The sequence below is a fragment of the Geotrypetes seraphini genome, chromosome 10, assembly GCF_902459505.1.
Source record: "Geotrypetes seraphini chromosome 10, aGeoSer1.1, whole genome shotgun sequence".
Taxonomy (NCBI): domain Eukaryota; kingdom Metazoa; phylum Chordata; class Amphibia; order Gymnophiona; family Dermophiidae; genus Geotrypetes; species Geotrypetes seraphini.
Window position 1 is genome coordinate 139,475,866 of NC_047093.1, and position 19,204 is coordinate 139,495,069.

General features: G+C 44.8%; 1 protein-coding gene across 1 annotated transcript; it reads right to left on the minus strand.

Annotated features, from left to right (window-relative positions):
- Positions 1-10,596: 10,596 nt before the first annotated feature.
- RCVRN (recoverin) lies at positions 10,597-12,037 on the minus strand. The gene is made up of 3 exons (XM_033962389.1): positions 11,657-12,037; positions 11,006-11,117; positions 10,597-10,688 (listed from the first exon to the last, which is right to left on the minus strand). The coding sequence occupies exons 1-3, from the start codon at positions 12,035-12,037 to the stop codon at positions 10,597-10,599; spliced, it is 585 nt and encodes a 194-aa protein (XP_033818280.1).
- Positions 12,038-19,204: the final 7,167 nt, after the last annotated feature.

Here is a 19,204-nt window from a genome sequence, read left to right on the forward strand (position 1 = left end):
CATTACATTACATTAGAGATTACTATTCCGCCATTACCTTGCAGTTCAAGAAAAGACCTATAGAAAACATTTTTACTTTTAAATACTCTAAAAACCATTCAAACAAAAGTTAAAAGCATCCTGTAAATTAGGTGCCATTGACCTCTCGATTGGAAAAGCATGAACTCCAAAAGCTATGCTTTTAAGTAGCTTTTTAAAAGCGTTATGATTTACTTCAGTACAAATAAAACTTGGCAATTGATTCTAAGGACTGGATACCCCCCCAAAAGCCTTATTCAGAGTCCATTTTCATCTAGTTCTATTCCCTGATGGTAAAACCAAGTCTGTTATCTTGCAAAGATCTCGGTTTGACCTGGAGTGTAGGGAATTGTCAAAGAATGTAAGTAGCTAGTCTCGAAAGCATGAAATGCTTTGCGAGTTAAAACTAATATGTTAAATTAAATTTGGAAAGTAACGGGTAACCAGTGGTGGTGAGAGGAAAATCTTCCTTGTTCTTTTTGTTTCCATTGTTTTGAATATCGAACTTTTAAATACCACATTTTCAGAAAACTTTTGGGTTGCTTCTCGACTGCTAGTTGTATTGTGAGTCTGAATATGTTTGCCATAGGCCTGATACTATTATTTGTTTAGAATTTATTATTTATTTAGACTTACATCCCGTCCTCCCCAAAGAGCTCAGAACGGGTTACAGTTTACATTCACAGTGTTACAATAGGGTTACCAGATTTTGCATCTGGAAAAAGAGGATGCATGGCCCTACCTCAGCCCCATGCAAACCTTGTCTCTTCGGGCCTAGTCTGGAGTGCATCGCATGCGTGCGCCTCTGCCTATGTCCAGACTCAAGCCTCGATCTAAACAACTTTTCAAAACCTGGACAAAGTGACTAGGCAAAAAAATTGTTTTGGTACAACTTTTTGAAAGTTAAGAAGTCTTTTAAGGGCTTTAATTTGATGAGGTAAGCTGTTCCAGAGGTTTTGGTAAGAAATGGGAATAGGATTGTTTCAGGCTATCTGGAGTTAGAGGGAGTGTCCTGATGGTGTATTTATTTATTTATTTATTTAATTAATTAAGATTTTTTTTTATACCGTCCTCCCAGTAGCTCAGAATGGTTTACAAGTAAACATTCACAATGGAGTGAATTGGACATACAAGATTATACAGTAGATTTAAATACTTGGACATACGAGACTGTACAGCAGTGTAAATATAAGGACTACACAGCAAATTAAGAACAGTAGTTTAAATACAAGTAGTTTAGTTTAGATACAAGTATTTGAGTATAGGCTGAGAGTGGACTATACAGAAATTTAGGCAGAAGATTAGAATGGAGAAAGAAGGGTAGAGGTGGGGTTTAAGGGGTTGGGTGTAGACTGAGGGTGACCTTTAGTTGAAGAGGAGGGTTTTTACCATTTTCCGGAACGTCATTAGTGAGTTCTATAGTCTGAGTTGAGGGGGGAATTGGTTCCAGAGTTGGGGAATGAAGTGGCTGTAGGCGTATTTCAGCTTGGGAGCGTAGCATTCTCTTTGGGGTGTAGAGAGTAAGTTTGTCTGAAAAGTATTTGGATGTCATGTAGAGGGATTTATATGCCAATACTAGGTCTTTGAAAATGCAGCGTTTGGTTATGGGTTAGGGTTACATAACATCAATCAGTATACTGCAGGACTGTGAAGTTCTATGCGGTTAACAAAAGATTATAATAGTGTATACAATTGAATAAATTGAAGATTATGTAACTTAAAAAATAAAACCAACAGAATAGATTGCTAAAGTATAATGTCCGTAAGCATGGCAATTAATTACCCAGATATTTAAGAAACAAATATGTCTAGATTTCTTCTAAATTTCACATAAGAACTCGAAGACACGATTACATTTTCCAAATTCTTGCCCCATAATGCTGCCTGATATGATAAAAGATGCTGATGATGTGTTTTAAATTTGCAGTTTCAGGTTTATTTAAAATGTCATACCACCCAATCAGCCTTCTAGGCTGTCTTAAAAACATCTATGAGATAACAATACATCATTTAAAACAATAATAGTTATTAAAAACAATTTAAAAACAAACAAAAAGGGAAACAGGGTAGAACTACAATTATCAATAAAAAGAAAGAACATATAGGGAAAGAACAAAAGGGAGGAGGGTATCTAAAAGTAGAATAAAACTACGTAGCCCTAAAAAGGGCATTTAGGTCTCGAAAGCATCAAGAAAAAGAAATGTTTTTAATTTTGTCTTAAAATGGTGAAGAAATGATTCTTCCCGTAAGTGGGCCGGAATATTCCAAAGAGATGGAGCGCTGACAGAGAAAATGGTAGACCTCATTGTGTTGATAAACTTCAAAGACGGGATAGATAAAAGAGCTTTAGAAGATGATCTCAAAGTCTTAGAAGAACTATAGGGAATAAGAAGATTATTAATAAATTTGGGTTGACTATTTTGTCTAGTTTTAAAGGTTAGTAAAATAATTTTGTATGTGATTCTGTGTTCTACTGGCAACCAATGAGCTTTATAAAGGAGGGGAGTGACATGGGCGGAAAGACAAAGTTCAAGTGCGAACTTCTGTATTTCTTATTTGCAAAAGTAAAGAGGTCAAACAAATATTTGGGAGAAAGTCTGAACAGAACTTTGAAACAGAAACAACCAAATTTAAACTTCACATGCACCTCCACTGGCATCCTCTGCAATTTCAAACAAATCCCAGATGCATGGCCACGCCCCATTCTGCTTCCAGTCCCACCCTGTTCTGCCTCAAACCTTGCCCCAGTTTGCTTCAGCTCCGCCCCCAACAGCCTTGTATCTTTCCTGCCGGGTCTGGAGGGTCTCTGAACAAACGTGAAGGCGTGTGAAGTCATCTGCGCAAGCTCCTCGGAGGCCCTCCAGACATGGGGCTTTCCAAAACCCAGACAAACTGCCAGGTTTTGGAAAGTCTGTCCGGGCACCCAGCTAACCCTCTTAAAAAGAGGACATGACCGGGATTTTCCGGATATCTGGTAACCTTAATTACTAGTTGTTTAGCCCGTTACATTAACGGGTGCTAGCAGCCCTTCTCCCTTACTTTTACCTCCTCCCTGTCCAGCAGCACCCCCACCCATTCCCTGCTCCCCCTATATAGCAGTAGCCCTTTTCCTTTTATCTCCCCCTGTTCAGCATCACCCCATTTCCAGCTCCCCATATCCAGCAGTAGCTATTCTCCTTTGCAGGAGCCCTTCTCCCTTCCTTTTATCCCCCCCCCTCCCGGTCTAGCAGTACCTCTTCCCTGCTTCCCCTATCCAGCAGTAGGCCTCCCTTCCTGTTACCTCCCCCCCTGTCCAGAATCACCTCTTCCCCGCTCCTCCTGTACTGCAGCACCCCCTTACCTGCTCCCCCTGTCCAGTCCGGTGATCTCCAGCCAACAGGATGGCTCCTGCAGGGAGTCTAGTTCCTGTCCGGTCCGCGCCAGGCGTGCGAGCCTGCTCCGCCCCCTCCCGACCTGCTAGGACTATTTGAATTAGACCCGACGGTTCCTGTTGAGGGAAGCACTCCTCACCGGACTCAGCGGTGAACTCCAGCCATCGGGCCGACATCCGCCTTGGTTTTTTTTTTTTTTTTAGTTGAAAGATGCGGCGGTGGCTCCTCTCATGATCCCCGCCTGCGTCGGAAGTCCAACGCAGGCGGGGATCGTGAGATTAGCCACCGCCGCGTCTTTCAAAGAATCGTAAGCCGCGCATGCACACTTCCTATGTGTCAAATGCAGGGCTCACGTGACAGTGGATCGCAGGCGCTCCTCTTGCTCTCTGGCTGGTGTTAACGTCTGGGGCATTTTTTATTGTTATGTGTAATCAAGGCAGAGATGAGAAGTGGCTCAAGCCGACGCGCTTCTGCTGGGGACTCGTACAGTCCAGTCCTTCTGGAGAGTGTAGGGCAGTGGGCCCGTAGTAAGAGCGGGGCATGCTGCAGTCTTGGCGGCCACGGACATACGGATCATGGAAGCACGCCGATAAGACTGCGCATGCGCCGCCTACGGTTTTATTATATAGATGGGCTGCCAGTTGGCCGATATCCGTGCTGGAGAGACTTGTCATGGGCTTGTAGGTTTTTCAGTAGTCTTACTGCTGCATTTTGAACTCACTGTAGTCGTTTGTGTTTTTTCTGTATCTTAAGGCATCTTCCTCTTTAATTGTGAGTTATGCTCATAAATTGGCCTCTGAAAATTTATTAGGGCTGAGTGTTTATCGTCCAACTTTGACCTTTTGTAGCATAAAACGTGGCAGATTTAGTACAGGAAAAGAAGTTGGGAGCCTTGCACTAGGCTTATAAGTTAAGATGGATTTTGAGCTGGAAAGAGGGCGCCGATTTAAGTGTGCAGCCCTTAATATTGGGCCTATGTCGGTAAAGGGGTCACAGATTTGCTCTACTGTCTTTCTGGGGGTACAACCAAAGTGGTTTTTACATATATCAAATGCAGGTACTTTTTCTGTCTCCGATGAGTTCATAATCTAAGGGGGGGGGGAGAGGGGGCAAAGGAGGGTTAAATGACTTGCCCAGAGTCACAAAGAGCTGCAATGGGATTTGAACCCAGTTCCCCTGTTCTCCATCCGCTGCACTATTAGGGTGTATTTAACCCTTTCAGGACCAAGGGACATATTTGTCCCATAACTTTAAAATCCTATCAATTTTGATTGGGATAGTCTACAGTTCTAAATTTGATATGTACGGATTCCATATGATACTGCCTTTATGTAAACAAACTGGTTCCGACATTCATTCATTAGCGTCGTTGCTAGATCGACGAGAAGATTCACTTGCCACACTGTCCATAAGCCAGAAGTGTGATTTTTTAAATAAAAATAATGATATTTCACAAAAAAAATCAATTTTTTGGCATCTGCAAGCCCTTTTTACCATAAAAATGTCGTCAAAACCACCAAAATTGGCCTACGATCCGTATGGTCCTGAAAGGGTTAAGAGCCCATTTGAGGTTACCAGACATCTGGATTTACCTGGATAAGGCCTCTTTTTAGAGGCTGTCTGGACGGTTTCCTGGATTTTAAGGAAGTTTGTCTAGGTTTTGGACTCACTGCAGTCCAGTCCCCACCCCGGAGTTGGGTCTGGCTTTGGTGTGTCTTCCCTGTCCCTAGTACCTTCTCCAGTCCTGCGTTTAAATAACTTTGGGCAGAGATAACGACGTGAACTTTCTGCTGTTGGCCTGCCCTGGAAGCTTTCACTCGGCAGCACTTCCTGTTCCCGCTTAGGCAGGACACTGCTGTAGACAGGGGAGGCTCACAAGAGCCAGCCCCGACTTCGGGGTGGCCCATGTGCGGGAGATGGAGAGAGGCTGATGCAACATTTACAAACTCTCCAACCAGGTTGTGGGATTTGTTGCATCCTGCCGTATCGGTTCATAAATGATCATTGGTCATGTAGACTTGGGGGGAAAAGTCGCTGCTTATCCTTGGGTATGAGCAACAATGAATGGATTATTTGAATGACTTTGTTGTCTGGTTTTATTTTCCTTTTTGTTATCTTTTTTTTGATATGTAAAGGTAGTTTATTGTTTTGTATGTGTCCCCTATAGCATCTCCAAAATCTGGATGAACCAATAAATGATTAGAATTCTCCACCATCAGAGAAGGGAGTGATAAAGGAGCAAAAAGAGGTAGCCGACAGGTTAAACAAGTTCTTCTCGTCAGTCTTCACAAGCGAGGACACATCCAGTGTACCGGAACCCGACGTGATCTTCCATGGTGACCAAGAAGAAAAACTGTCAGCAATAGAGGTGGGCCATGAGGATGTCCTCCAACAGATAGATAGATTGAAAAGCGACAAATCACCAGGCCCGGACGGAATCCACCCTAGGGTACTAAAAGAACTAAGAAACGAGATAGCGGGAATACTCCAAAGAGTTTGCAACCTATCCTTGAAAACTGGAGAGATTCCGGAGGACTGGAAGATAGCAAATGTTACACCTATCTTTAAAAAGGGGTCAAGAGGAGACCCGGGAAACTATAGGCCGGTAAGTTTGACATCGGTTCCAGGCAAGATGGTAGAAGCACTGATAAAGGACAGCATCTGTGAGCACATCGAAAAAAATGGGCTGATGAAAGCGAGCCAACATGGCTTCTGCAAGGGAAGATCGTGCCAAACAAACTTACTGCACTTCTTTGAGGGGGTAAACAGCCAGTTGGACAAAGGGGAACCATTAGACATCATTTACCTTGACTTCCAAAAGGCCTTTGACAAGGTACCCCATGAGCGGCTGCTTAGGAAGCTGTGGAACCACGGGGTGGAAGGGGACGTATACAGATGGATCAAACACTGGTTGGCAGGCAGGAGACAGAGGGTTGGAGTGAAGGGTCACTACTCGGGCTGGAGGAAAGTCACGAGCGGAGTTCCGCAGGGGTCTGTACTTGGACCGCTGCTGTTCAATATATTTATAAATGACCTGGAAACGGGGACGAAATGTGAAGTTATAAAATTTGCGGACGACACTAAACTCTGTAGAAGGGTTAGAACTACGGAAGAGTGTGAGGATCTACAAAGGGACCTAAACAAACTGGAGGAGTGGGCGAATAAATGGCAGATGAAATTCAATGTAGGGAAATGCAAGGTCATGCATATAGGGAGAAAAAACCCGATGTTCAGCTACCAAATGGGGGGATTAGTATTAGAGGGAAGTAACCTTGAAAGAGATTTGGGTGTACTGGTGGATACAACAATGAAGTCAACGGCGCAATGCGCAGCAGCCGCGAAGAAGGCAAACAGAATGTTGGGTATTATTAAAAATGGTATTATGACCAGAACAAAAGAAGTCATCCTGCCGTTGTATCGGGCAATGGTGCGCCCGCACCTGGAGTACTGTGTTCAGTATTGGTCACCGTACCTCAAGAAGGATATGGCAATACTTGAGAGGGTCCAGAGGAGAGCGACACGAATGATTAAGGGCATGGAAAACCTTTCATACACTGAAAGACTGGAGAGGCTAGAGCTCTTCTCCTTGGAAAAGCGGAGACTCAGAGGAGACATGATAGAAACCTACAAGATCATGAAGGGCATAGAGAAAGTAGAGAGAGATAGATTCTTCAAAATTTCAAGACAAAAAAGAACAAGAGGGCATTCGGAAAAATTGGTAGGGGATAGATTCAAAACAAATGCTAGGAAGTTTTTCTTTACTCAACGGGTGGTGGATACCTGGAATGCGCTTCCAGAGGACGTAATAGGGCAGAGTACGGTAATGGGGTTTAAGAAAGGATTGGACAATTTTCTGTTGAAAAAGGGGATAGAGGGGTATAGATAAAGGATTGCTGCACAGGTCCTGGACCTGTTGGGCCGCCGCGTGAGCGGACTGCTGGGCGCGATGGACCTCGGGTCTGACCCAGCAGAGGCATTGCTTATGTTCTTATGTTCTTATGTTCTTATGTTCTTAATTACACTGACAACCAGAAAGAAGTGCAAATAACAGAAATGATTCTTTAATTGAAAGAAAAAAACATAAATTGTGTCACAGCAAAGACAAATGGTTACCTTCCACTTCAGAAACCCATCGTTATTAACCTAGTCTATTCTAACAACCACACATGGCTTTGGAGGTGGGGAGGCTGAGGTTCAGTGCACAAGTTTCTGTGAATGAGGGTCCTGTAAGCTGATCTATGGTTTGGCATCCTTTGGAAATGAGACTTAGCTTTTTTGGATGGGACTGGAAGGTGATGGCAATTGGATCTTGAGAACCAAAAATTTGATAAGTCTAGGTTATGTGGGACAAGATGAAGCAGTCCTGGTTTTACCTCAAGAAGGACATGGCGATACTTGAAAGGGTCCAGAGAAGAGCGATGAAAATGATAAAAGGTATGGAGAACCTTTCATACGCAGACAGGTTGGGAAGGCTGGGGCTCTTCTCCCTTGAAAAGAGGAGACATGATAGAGACTTTAAAGATCATGAAGGGCATAGAGAGGGTGGAAAGGGACAGATTCTTCAGATTATTGGGAACCACAAGCACAAGGGGGCACTCAGAAGCTTAAAGGGGACAACTTTAGAACCAATGCTAGGAAGTTCTTTTTTACACAGAGGGTGGTGGACACCTGGAATGCGCTTCTGGAGGTTGTGATAGGGCAGAGTACACTACGGGGGTTCAAGGAAGGATTGGATAAATTCCTGAACGATAGGGGGATTGAAGGATACAGATAGAGGTAGAGATAGGTTTTAGACAGAGTATGGATAGAAGAATAAAAGGGATTAGAGAAGGATCACATTACAGGTCATGGGCCTGATGGGTCGCCGCGGGTGCGGACTGCTGGGCACGATGGACCTCGGGTCTGACCCAGCGGAGGCAACTTCTTATGTTCTTACCCTCCCCCCTCCTAACTCTGCTCTTAAGGCCAGGTGGCAAACTTTTGATTTAGTGAAAGTTCAGCGTTTCCTTTGTGAGAATGTTTTGGTAACCTTATTTTGTTAGGTTCACCAAAAGATTAAGAGTTAACTCAAGAAGTTGAGCAGATCTGTGCTCCTTTCACTATGCCACCCTGAAAACCAGCATGGTCTGTGGCTATTGAGGGGCACATTCAGAGAGCCCAAAAATTTGAGTGGTGGAGGGAGGCAGGGGCAGATGGTCATGATTCCTGAGGGATAGAGGGATCGTGGGATACTGAGGGAGGAGCTGGGATGTAACACGGGTGTAGGAAGTTAACCAGGAAATGAGTAAACCAACCTGGTCGTGCATGTGTAGACCGGAGGGCTAGGACTTCGATAGGAAGGCAGGACTTAAATGGGAAACTAAGGTGGCAGGGGAGCCCCTTCTGATGATTCAGACAGGTCTTGACCTGTTTTTGGGCCACCGCGGGAGCGGACTGCTGGGCAGGATGGACCTGTGGTCTGACCCGACAGAGGCACTGCTTATGTTCTTATGATTTGGGTGACCCTTTAAAGAGGCGGCTTACTCTTTTGACCTCTTCCACAGCCTGATCTTAAGGGTTTTTTTCTATTCCGCCTTTACCTAAATCGTTGAAGGACAGATAACAGAAATAAAAGAACCAGACCAATTTGGCTGGTAATTACAGATTTAAAGCATAAAACTTGCCACATTAAGCTTTTTTATCGCCAGACAAGGCGTTACTAGCTCCAACACTCGGAGGATTTCTTTGAGCGTTGGAGCTTTTACTGCTGTGGTTGGCTATAAAAAAGCCCAACGTAGCTTCATAAAAGGGGGGGGGGGGGGAGATAATTAAGTCCAGTTTGAATCAATTATGATGGAAACCGAAAATATTTTAGAAGTTTCTGAACCAAAGATAATGCTGACAGACGCGTAATCCCAAAGGAAGCTGGTTCCAAAAACTAACCAGTTGATAGTGAATTGACAAAAGAAAATTGTCTAATAGAATTTGCATTCTTAGCTTCAGGAAATTTCAATTGAAAAGAATTTCTCATTTAATGTTTACAATAAGGACACTAGCTTTGTCAGATAATCAGGAAAATTACCTAGTAAGATCTTATAAAACTGTAATTTGAATTTTATTCTAGTGTCCTATGATCCCACTGGTGCTTCCAGCAGCCCTGTTTATTGTTTATTCTGCCCCATGTAAAGCAGAAAGAAACCAGTGGTTAACCCAGGAGTGCAGCAAAAAGGAGGGGAAGTAGACCTACTTGAACATAAAGAGTTGCCATACTGGGACAGACCGAAGGTCCATCAAGCCCAGTATCCTGTTTCCAATAGTGGCCAACCCAGGTCCCAAGTATCAGGCAGAAACTAAAAAAGTAGCAACATTCCAGATCTGAGATTGTGATGTTATAATGCCTTATTCCACCAATAAGAGCCAACCTCGTTAGTGATATCACAATGGCTTCATTGTCCTAGACTTGGCTCACTTTTACTACATTTTGATTTCTAGCGTGATGCAGTGGTTAAAGCTACAGCCTGAGCACCCTGAAGTTGTGGGTTCAAACCCACGCTGCTCCTTGTGACCCTGGGCAAGTCACTTAATCCCCCCTTTGCCCCAGGTACATTAGATAGATTGTGAGCCCACTGCGACAAATGGAAACGTGCTTTGAGTGCCTGAATAAATTAACTTAAACTGTTTTGACCTTCCCAGGGAGAACAGTATAGAAAATTGAATAAATAAATAACTTAAGTTGCCTGTGGAGCCATCAAGGTGTACAGAAAATATCTCTGCTAGGGTAGGAGCAGATAAGTAAGTCCTGCTCCAGTGCAGTATTTGCAGCCAGGGTTAGTCCTTGTGTGTTCTGCAGCTGCTGCTGTGAAGTTGTTAGGGAGAAGAGCCAAGTTTCCACCTGCTTCCTGAAGTAGAGATAGTCGTGTTAAGCTAAGCCTTTTAGGGAGTGTGTTGTAGAGAAGGCCTAGTGGGTGTTGCATAAAATGATGTCTTTTGGAGAGGGTATGGTTAGTGATATTCCTGGAGAGAACCTTGGAGATGTGTACAGAAGATCCTGTTCAAGTCCTCGGGCCCATTTCCTTTAAGGGCCTTGAAGGTCAGACACAGAGTTTTAAATTTAGTTATGTATCATACCGGTAGCTAGTGAAATCTCTCTCCCCCCCCCCCCCCCCCCTTGTGTATACTTTTTTTTCATCATTCTCTTGATTTAGGACCTTTCCTGCTTTGAATTTAGTTAAGATTGTTTCTTGGGATCATACTGGATGAGTCGCATGATGTCATCATTTTTTAGAATACCTTGGATGAACTCTCCCTCTGCAATTTTATCTGAAAGAGAAAGAGTAGAGAGGACCTTTAATCTCGGGGATAGATAAAGAAAGGGATAGACCCACTTACCCACTCACAGTTATCGAGGATCATCAATTGCTCAGGATTTGAGGATATCTTTTTAATGAGTACGCAAGAGACAATTGCATACAGCCGAAGTGGAAGGTTTGCAGATCAAGTATATTCATTAAGGATACCCTGAAAACATGAGTTGTTGATGGTCCTCAACGGCTGGAAGTGAAAATCAAGGGTACTAACAGTAGAGGGTGCAGGAGGTTCATTTATGAATCTCAAGGATGATGGCTGTGGGTTCTCACCCTTGTCATCGCTCTTGAAGTAGGCCCAGAGTTTGTCTGCCCTTTTCTGTGGGGTGTTCTCATCCTCCGGGAGATTCTTCTGCTCCTGTGATGGAATCATCTTGAATATTGCCTGGGGGACAGAATAACAAAGCAAAGATCAGACTAATCCCAGAGAGATGGCTGACATCAACTGAGAGCAATGAGCTTACAGATGCCTGATAGTTAAAGACTTCCAGACCCAACCAGTCTTTGCTCATTCCTCAATCCTGCTTCAGATCTCTTTCACTGCCCTCTCTTCCAAGTTTATTTATTACTTATATACCACCTTTCATCGGAGATTGTCTAAGAAGTTTTTATATTCAAGTGCTCAAGCATTTTCCCCTATCTGTCCCCGCAGGCTCACAGTCTTACCTAATGTACCATCCCCACTGGGATCCTTTGTTCTCAACCCGATTGGATTCCGGCCTGGAGTTGCCCATGTCTGATCTAGATCATTATAGTATTATTTCTAATTATTTGGTTATCTAATTTTGTTTCTTAATTGTAATTTTTAAAATTTTTTGTAAACCGCATAGAACTTTATGGCCCTGCAGTATATAAATTGATTATTATTATTAAACCATTAACCTGCTTCCCAGTCAGCCCACTACTACAATAGTGAAGACTTACAGTGACAATTTCGAGGACTTCATTCTTGCTTACTTCCCCGTTTCGATCCACATCGAAGAGAGAGAAGGCCCACTCCAGTTTCAGGCTGGTCTTGCCTGAGGAGGTAAGGTGCAGGGCAATGATGTACTCCCGAAAATCCAGCGTTCCATCATCGTTGGTGTCAAAGCTGCGAAAGACATGGCGGGCGTAGGTCTTGGGGTCAGAGTCGGGGAAAAAGTTGGCATAAATCTTTTCAAATTCCGTCTGAGTGATCTTGCCAGTGGGGCACTGCTTCTTGAAGCTCTCGTACCACTTACACAGTTCTTCCTCTGTGTAGTGGGTGTGCATCTTCAAGTCTTCCAGCACTTCCTTGGAAAGAGCTCCACTTTGACTGTTCCCCATGGTGAAATCTCCACTCAAAATTCTTTCCTCTCCCACCTGGTCTCTTGTTCCTTCTTTCAGGATCTCTATGGCTCCTCTCTCTCCTCAAGAAGTGGAAGTGGGGATAGTATCTCTCTTTATTATGGAGTCCTTGCGAATGAGGGACGCTAGAAAGTCCACAAAGAGAATATCTCCCAATCCCTAGCAGCTGTTCTTCCTCACCTCCCTTAAGTGGCTTGGAAATCCTTTTATCCCCGGCAGAGGACAGAACTTAGATGGCAATGCCCTTGAACCTGGCTCCTACCTATAGGTCCCCTATCTTCCTCTCTGCTCTCTCAGATCCAGAGTCAGGAAATTTCACCGTGTTTCCAAAATAATCTTAAAAAGCAGTTAAAAGAGGTGAAAAATACCATAAAACACAGTTTCTGAGTTCTGATGCCAGTCTGGAAAAGAGAAGGCTGAGGGGAGATATGATTGAAGTCTGCAAAATCCTGAGTGTAGTAGAACGGGTACAAGTGGATCGATTTTTCACTCCGCCAAAAATAACAAAGACTACGGAATACTGGATGAAGTTACAGTGAAATACTTTTAAAACCAATTGAAGGAAATATTTTTTTCACTCAGAGAATAGTTAAGCTCTGGAACGTGTTGCTAGAGGTTGTAGTAAAAGCAGATAGCGTAGCTGGTTTTAAGAAAGGTTTGGACAAATTCCTGGCGGAAAAGTCCATAGTCTTATTAAGACATGGGGGAAGCTTCTGCTTGCCCTGGATTGTTAGCATGGAATGTTTCTACTCCTTAGGTTTTGGCCATGTACTAATGACCTGGATTGGCCACTGTGAGAACGGACTACTGGACTTGATGGACCATTGGTCTGTCCCAGTAAGGCTATTCATATGTTGTTATGTTCTTATGACTGTCCTGTTTCTGGCCTAGTGGCAGGACACCACAAACTTGGTGGCCCAGGCTACTCTTTCTCCTCTTTCCCTCAGGATTATACAGTTTTTCCTGCTTCTTCTTTCATTTTCTCTTCTCTCTGGGTTTTGCTCAGTATAGGAAGAAATGCATTTCTGCTTCTCTTTCTCTGCTCTTGCTACTTACCATTTCTATAGTGCTGCCAGATGTAGTGATGTAGTTAGGTAGGTTGTTGCCCTGGGGGGGGGGGGGGCTGGGCCGTGCGACCCCCCTGTTCTTCCCTGCAGTACTGTGCAACCCTGCCCCTTGCCGCTTGAGTGCCTCCCCCTGTATACCTCTTGAAATGTTCACTGGCATAAGGAACATCTTCCACACCTGCTCCTCATGCTGGCCTCAGCTCCCTTCTGACATCACGTCCTGGTCAAGCGACCAGGAAGTGACATCAGAAGGGAGCTGAGGCCGGCGAGAGCAGCAGGTGCAAGATAATTATGCCATCAAACATTTCTAGAGGTATGCGGGGGAGTGGGTGGGGAGACAGAGAGGAGGAGAAGCGCCAGTTCCAGCAGCCCTGGAAAGATGGCGCCTGGGGTGATCCACCCCTCCTTATTATGCAACTGGCCAGACGTATGCAACACTGTACATTGAACACCTAAGAGACAATCCCTGCTCGGTAGAGCTTACAATCTAATTAAAACAGACAAACAGGGGTTAGGGGCTGCGTCTAGATGGGCTCTGCACGTGCACGGACATCAACGCAATGATATATGCGCATAGCATCGTCACGTTGATGTTCATCCATGCGCAGAGGTATGGGGGCAGGGCTGGGGCAGAATAGGTCTGGGTTGGGACTGGGCGGAAAAGGAAATCTGGCAACCCTACTCATAACACAGGTTGTGCATATCTCCTTTGATGTCATCAAACCTTTCAAACTCTTAACTGATTGGCCACAGGGGCTACTTTCTTGAGGTACCTCTAATGTCATAGACCTCTAACATTCCCAGGCCTATGAATGGTTGCCAGGGGTCATCCCTTGGCATATTTTAATAAGATAAAAAGACACCTATGAATGCCCCTGAGCAACCAATCACAGGCTTTGCAATGTTAGAGGTCTGTGACATCAGAGATACCTCAAGAAAGTAGTCCCTGTGGTCAACCAATCAGAATTGAAAGGCTTTATGACATCAGGAGAGATGTACCAGTGTGGATGTTTTTTGGGCCCAAGAGATCCCTACGCATGGAAATAGTATTTGTTCGTTATCTGATCAACAGGTTTTAAAACAGTCCACTGATGCTCAGACTGGTCCTCCATTCCCTTTGCCAACCCACTTGAGTTTCTGGTATAATATTAATGAATATTCATGGGTAGTACTGCTTACCCATTGGGGATGTCCTGAAAATCTCTCCAATCAGGCTAGGGTAGGGTTCCCAGAGTTTACTTCTGGTAAAGGAGGACACATGGGCCTGCCCTGTTCCACCCAAGAACACGTCCTGTTCCACCCCTGGCCTCGCCCCATTCTGCCTCCCAACCCCAGCACCTTGCAAATCTCATCTCTTTGGGCCGGATCTGGAATGCATCTGCGCATTACAGCAGCGACGTGATGATGTTGCACGCATGCATGTGATGTCACCATGTTGCATCCGTGCATGCGCAGATGCATGCTAGACTTGGCCACGATCTTACCTGCTTTTCAAAACCTGGACAAAGTGCTAGGTTTAGAAAAGCCGCCCGGACAGTCCTCTGAAAAGAGGACGTGTGAGTAACCCTAGGCTATGGATAATGGGTAGAGAAGATCCTGAGAACCAGTTTTAACACCATTCATTTGACCAGTAGGTGTTGGAACATGCTATATGGTGGTGAGAAAAAGATAGCAAGAACATTTCCCTTAACACCAGTCTCTGGGTTGTGAGCAATTAGGCTTTCTCTCTCTCTCTTTCGCTCTTCCTGGCTTGTGTCCAGTACTGGTTAATTTTAGATCTCTCTGGCTTGTAGACCTCATATCTGTTAAGTAGCTTAGGCTGGGATTACAGGAAAGGATGAGTCCCTGGAAGGCCCCTCTGACTACACATACAAACACCACACACAGGCAACCCAAAGAAGCTGGTCAAATGCAGACCGTGCCCTATGGCACTCTAATGTCCCTTGAGAAAAGCAGAAGTGACCTCTCCATGCAGGCAGGCCTCTCAGGGTTGAAATCGCCATACGAGACAAAGCTGGAGAGCCATTGAGTGACACCGGTCACTTGTTTCCCGAAGACTTCACTGATGGGATCCAAGCTGGACAATGAAGCCTGCTGGAAAGGGACTGGCGGAGGTCATACGTTCTACATAGGGAACCAGTGTCTCCAGTCATGACTAGCACTTTTTGCATGTGATCCATGTGCTAACACACAGAGAACTGATGCATGAAAACATGGGTAAGGTAGTCAGTACCCATGGAGCTGGTATTTTGCGCCATGATATTAGCATGATGAATTTTTCCTCAAGCAGTGGATCATACTTTTTTCTTTTCTGGACATGCCTTTGTGGATTCCCATTTTAACACAGGATCAGAGGGTCTAAGTGACAGCTAACATCAGAAAATTAGCAGGGTTAAGAGAAAGAAGGGAGACTTTTCTCTCAAGATGATGGCAGCTTGCCACAGTTCAAAATCAGTGCATGAGGGCCCCAAATTAGCTCTGCTACTGATGCCTATGGCTTTGGGTATCTGCTGCAAAACTGTCTCATGCCTCGGGTGTAGATCCAAGCCTGGTTCTCTGAGACATCCGGTTTTGGGGTTCAAGAAGGGATTGGATGATTTCCTGAAGGAAAAGGGGATAGAAGGGGATAGATAGAGGATTACTATACAGGTCCTGGACCTGATGGGCTGCCGCGTGAGCGGACTGCTGGGCACGATGGACCTCTGGTCTGACCCAGTAGAGGCATTGCTTATGTACTTATGGCGTATAGGGAAGGCCTGATACTTTCATGTGGAGCTTCTACCCATAAGCCTCTGAGGTGGTGGCGGCCACTTGTCTGCTGGTGATGTCACCAATGACACTTTGGCTGTGATTTCAAAAACAACACTTAAAGCTTACGCGCCGGGGAACGCAACACAGCGCCAGTCAATCTTCGGCTAGGTGCTGTTTATAGAATCGTGCCTAGCAGTGCCTAAAGTGGACAAGTGGCCTAAATACCGGTGCTTAAGTCCACTTTAGGTGTCTATGTGCAAAACACCCTCAAGTTCGGGCCACAATCCGACCCCCCTAACCACACCCATTTCCGGGTAGTCGTACCTGAAAGTCATAGGTGCAGAAGATGAAAACTGAGGACAAATGGAAACAACCACGACTGGAATCCTCACTGCTCGGGTTCAACACCAGGACGGCAATAAGGCTTTCAAAGTCATTAATGTCAAAGCATCCACAACAATACGTCTGGCTTCAGCTCATTTCATTGCCTCCTTGTGTGGTGTAGCTTGTCTATTTACTTCTGTATTATTGATCCAGAAATAAAAACTAGTAGACAGCATAAATTCTTTTTACTGATCGTTTTAATGCAGGATCTCTAGCATGCCCCGACGGGACCCGGTTTGCCCAAAAGGCTTTCTCAAGGGTTTGTGGAGGAGCTCAAATGCGGCATCCTTTCTCACTTGGGGCTAGAGCAAAACTGCTCCAACTAATTTTAATTTTTACTGATTATGAGCTGCTAATTGCTCATCATCAACACTAATTAAGCTTATTAAATAATTAACCCCCCCCTTTTACAAAACCGCGCTAGAGCAGTGCGCTCTTATCTGTAACCTTCTCTTCCACTTACTCACTCACTGCCAATCCAGACTCCATCCCTTCTTTCTTGTGGCGCCATATGCCTGGAACAGGCTGCCTGAATCAATAGGTCGTGCTCCCTCCCTAGCAGCGTTCAAATCCAAGCTAAAAGCCCACTTTTTTGAAACTCTTTTCAACTCTTAAGTCCTACTCACTGCTGTCAGATACCTATACCCACTGTATCATTTGTATCATTTCCTCTACCATAATTTCCCCAACCCCCAAATGTCCTGTCTAAATTAGATTGTAAGCTCTTCTGAGCAGGGACCGTCTATTGTATGTTAAAATATACAGCGCATAAAAAGCAACAAATAAAACAGGGGAAACAAAACCACAAACTCAAACGCAAAAAAGACAAAGTGGAATTGTCCCAATCAGAACGGTGAGCACTAAAAAAAGTGTCCTTCAACTCATCTGATGAATACAAATATCTTTATTGGTTCAACATCTTGAATCTATATCCAAAGACTCAACGACCCGACAAGTACATGTTTCGGCCCAACCGGTCTGCCTCAGGAGTTCTGGTAATGGAGGTCTTGAGTCTGCAGAGGATAGCTCGAGGACATGATGGTCTCATGCTGGATGAAAAGTTCTTCAGTTGCAGAATGACTGGGAGTGGAACATGGAGACTTAGATGCAAAGGAGATTCCAGCAAGGTGTGTTGCAGGTCCAGCAGTGATCCCAAGCCTTTCAGTGCTTTAGAAATAATAAATACCCTGTTTCCCCGATGATAAGGCAGGGCCATCAAATAAGACAGCCCCCCCTTTTTAGAAAAAAATGTAAAATAAGGCACCCCCCCCCCCCCGCAAATAAGCCACCCACCGATACCTGCGCTTACCCGAATCGGGTGGTACGGTGGGTGACTCCGTGTGGTCCCTCCGTCTACCGTATTTGCCTCCATGGCTGCGTGCCGCGCCTCGTCATGAAGTGAAGAGGAGGAAGTGACAGGACTGCAGCGCGCGCACGTGACTCCGCGCAAGGAAACACATCCCTCCCTAACGGAGACTGCAGGAGTTTGTTCACGGCCAGAACATCCAAAAGTGAGACACGCAGACAGGTTTCTTTTGCTGTGAGCAATACCACTTACTGTATATAAAGCCTGTTTAAAATGCATACGGTATATAAACAATGGTTTCACATTGTCAAGTCCCCTCTGATGCTGCACTACAGAATAATCTCTTTACTGTGTTTCCCTGATGGAGAACATTGGGGACATTAAATGGTACAATATATGGTATGATGGATAAAGCTGGCCATACACGGTACGATTTTTCGGCCGACCGATTCTTCAGCTGTCAAATAAGACAGCCCCCCCTTTTTAGAAAAAAATGTAAATAAGGCATCCCCCCGAAAATAAGCCCTAGAGCATATTTTGGCCTTCCAAAAAAAATAAGACAGTGTCTTACCATTGGGGAAACAGGGTAGTAGTAGTAGTAGTGAATGCTCTGCACTGCTTCTGACACTCGGTGTCAGGTCAAAAGCGCGCCGGGACAAAGGCGCGCCCAGACAATTGAGCGCAGCACGGAGGCGCACGCCACTCAAAATTCATGTTTTTAGGGCTCCGACGGGGGGGGGGCGTGGGGGGAACCCCCCCCCCACTTTACTTAATAGACATCGCGCCGCATTGTGGGGGCGTTGTGGGGGGTGTGGGGGGTTGTAACCCACCACATTTTACTGAAAACTTCACTTTTTCCCTGTTTTTAGGGAAAAAGTTAAGTTTACAGTAAAATGTGGAGGGTTACAACCCCCCAAACCCCCCATAACGCCGGCACAATGTCTATTAAGTAAAGTGGGGGGGTTCCCCAACAAAACCCCCCGTCAGAGCCCCTAAAAACAGTACTTTTGAGCGGTGCGCGCCTCCGCGCTGCGCTCAATTGTCCAGGTGCGCCTTTGTCTTTCGCGCCATTGTCTATGAACCCTGACACTCATAGAATTCCTGGCCTGTACTAATAACCGCTATTGCAGTTTTGTAAATGGGGGGAGGGAAGGGGGGTAAAAGAATAAAAACAACAACATATAATTGCTACAGAAACTGTTACCCAAAAGTTAAAAATACAGAAGTAAAAATTGAAAGAAAGAAACTATCCCATAAAACCTATAATTAAGGGAATACCAGTCCAAAAAGAGAAGTCTTCAATGAAGCTCCTTCTCGACATCATCAACGACTGTTGGAAACTCATGGATAAGGGTAATGATGTCCTTCTGGTGCTGCGTTCGACGCTATTGATCATCCTCTCCTCATTGAACGACTCTCGGAAATTGGAATCCGAGACGTTGCACTACGATGGTTCACCTCCTTCCTGAAAAACAGATCCCAAAGTGTTCTGCTCAACGATGTACTATCGAAACCGAACAGATCAAATGGGCGCTGCTTTCCCCCCTATTATTCAATCTCTATGTTATACTTCTCCTAGACATAGCCCGCAAATATCAAATACAGATTCACTCCTTCGCGGATGACAGTCAACTGTAC

Bases quoted from the DNA above. Each gene is read 5' to 3' on its own strand.
- RCVRN (XM_033962389.1), bottom strand. From the start codon at position 12,037: ATGGGGAACAGTCAAAGTGGAGCTCTTTCCAAGGAAGTGCTGGAAGAC. The intron at 11,118-11,656 runs GTAAGTCTTCAC...TCTGTCCCCCAG, and splicing joins AAGTCCTCGAAATTGTCACT to GCAATATTCAAGATGATTCC. The intron at 10,689-11,005 runs GTGAGAACCCAC...TTTCTCTTTCAG, and splicing joins CTTCAAGAGCGATGACAAGG to ATAAAATTGCAGAGGGAGAG.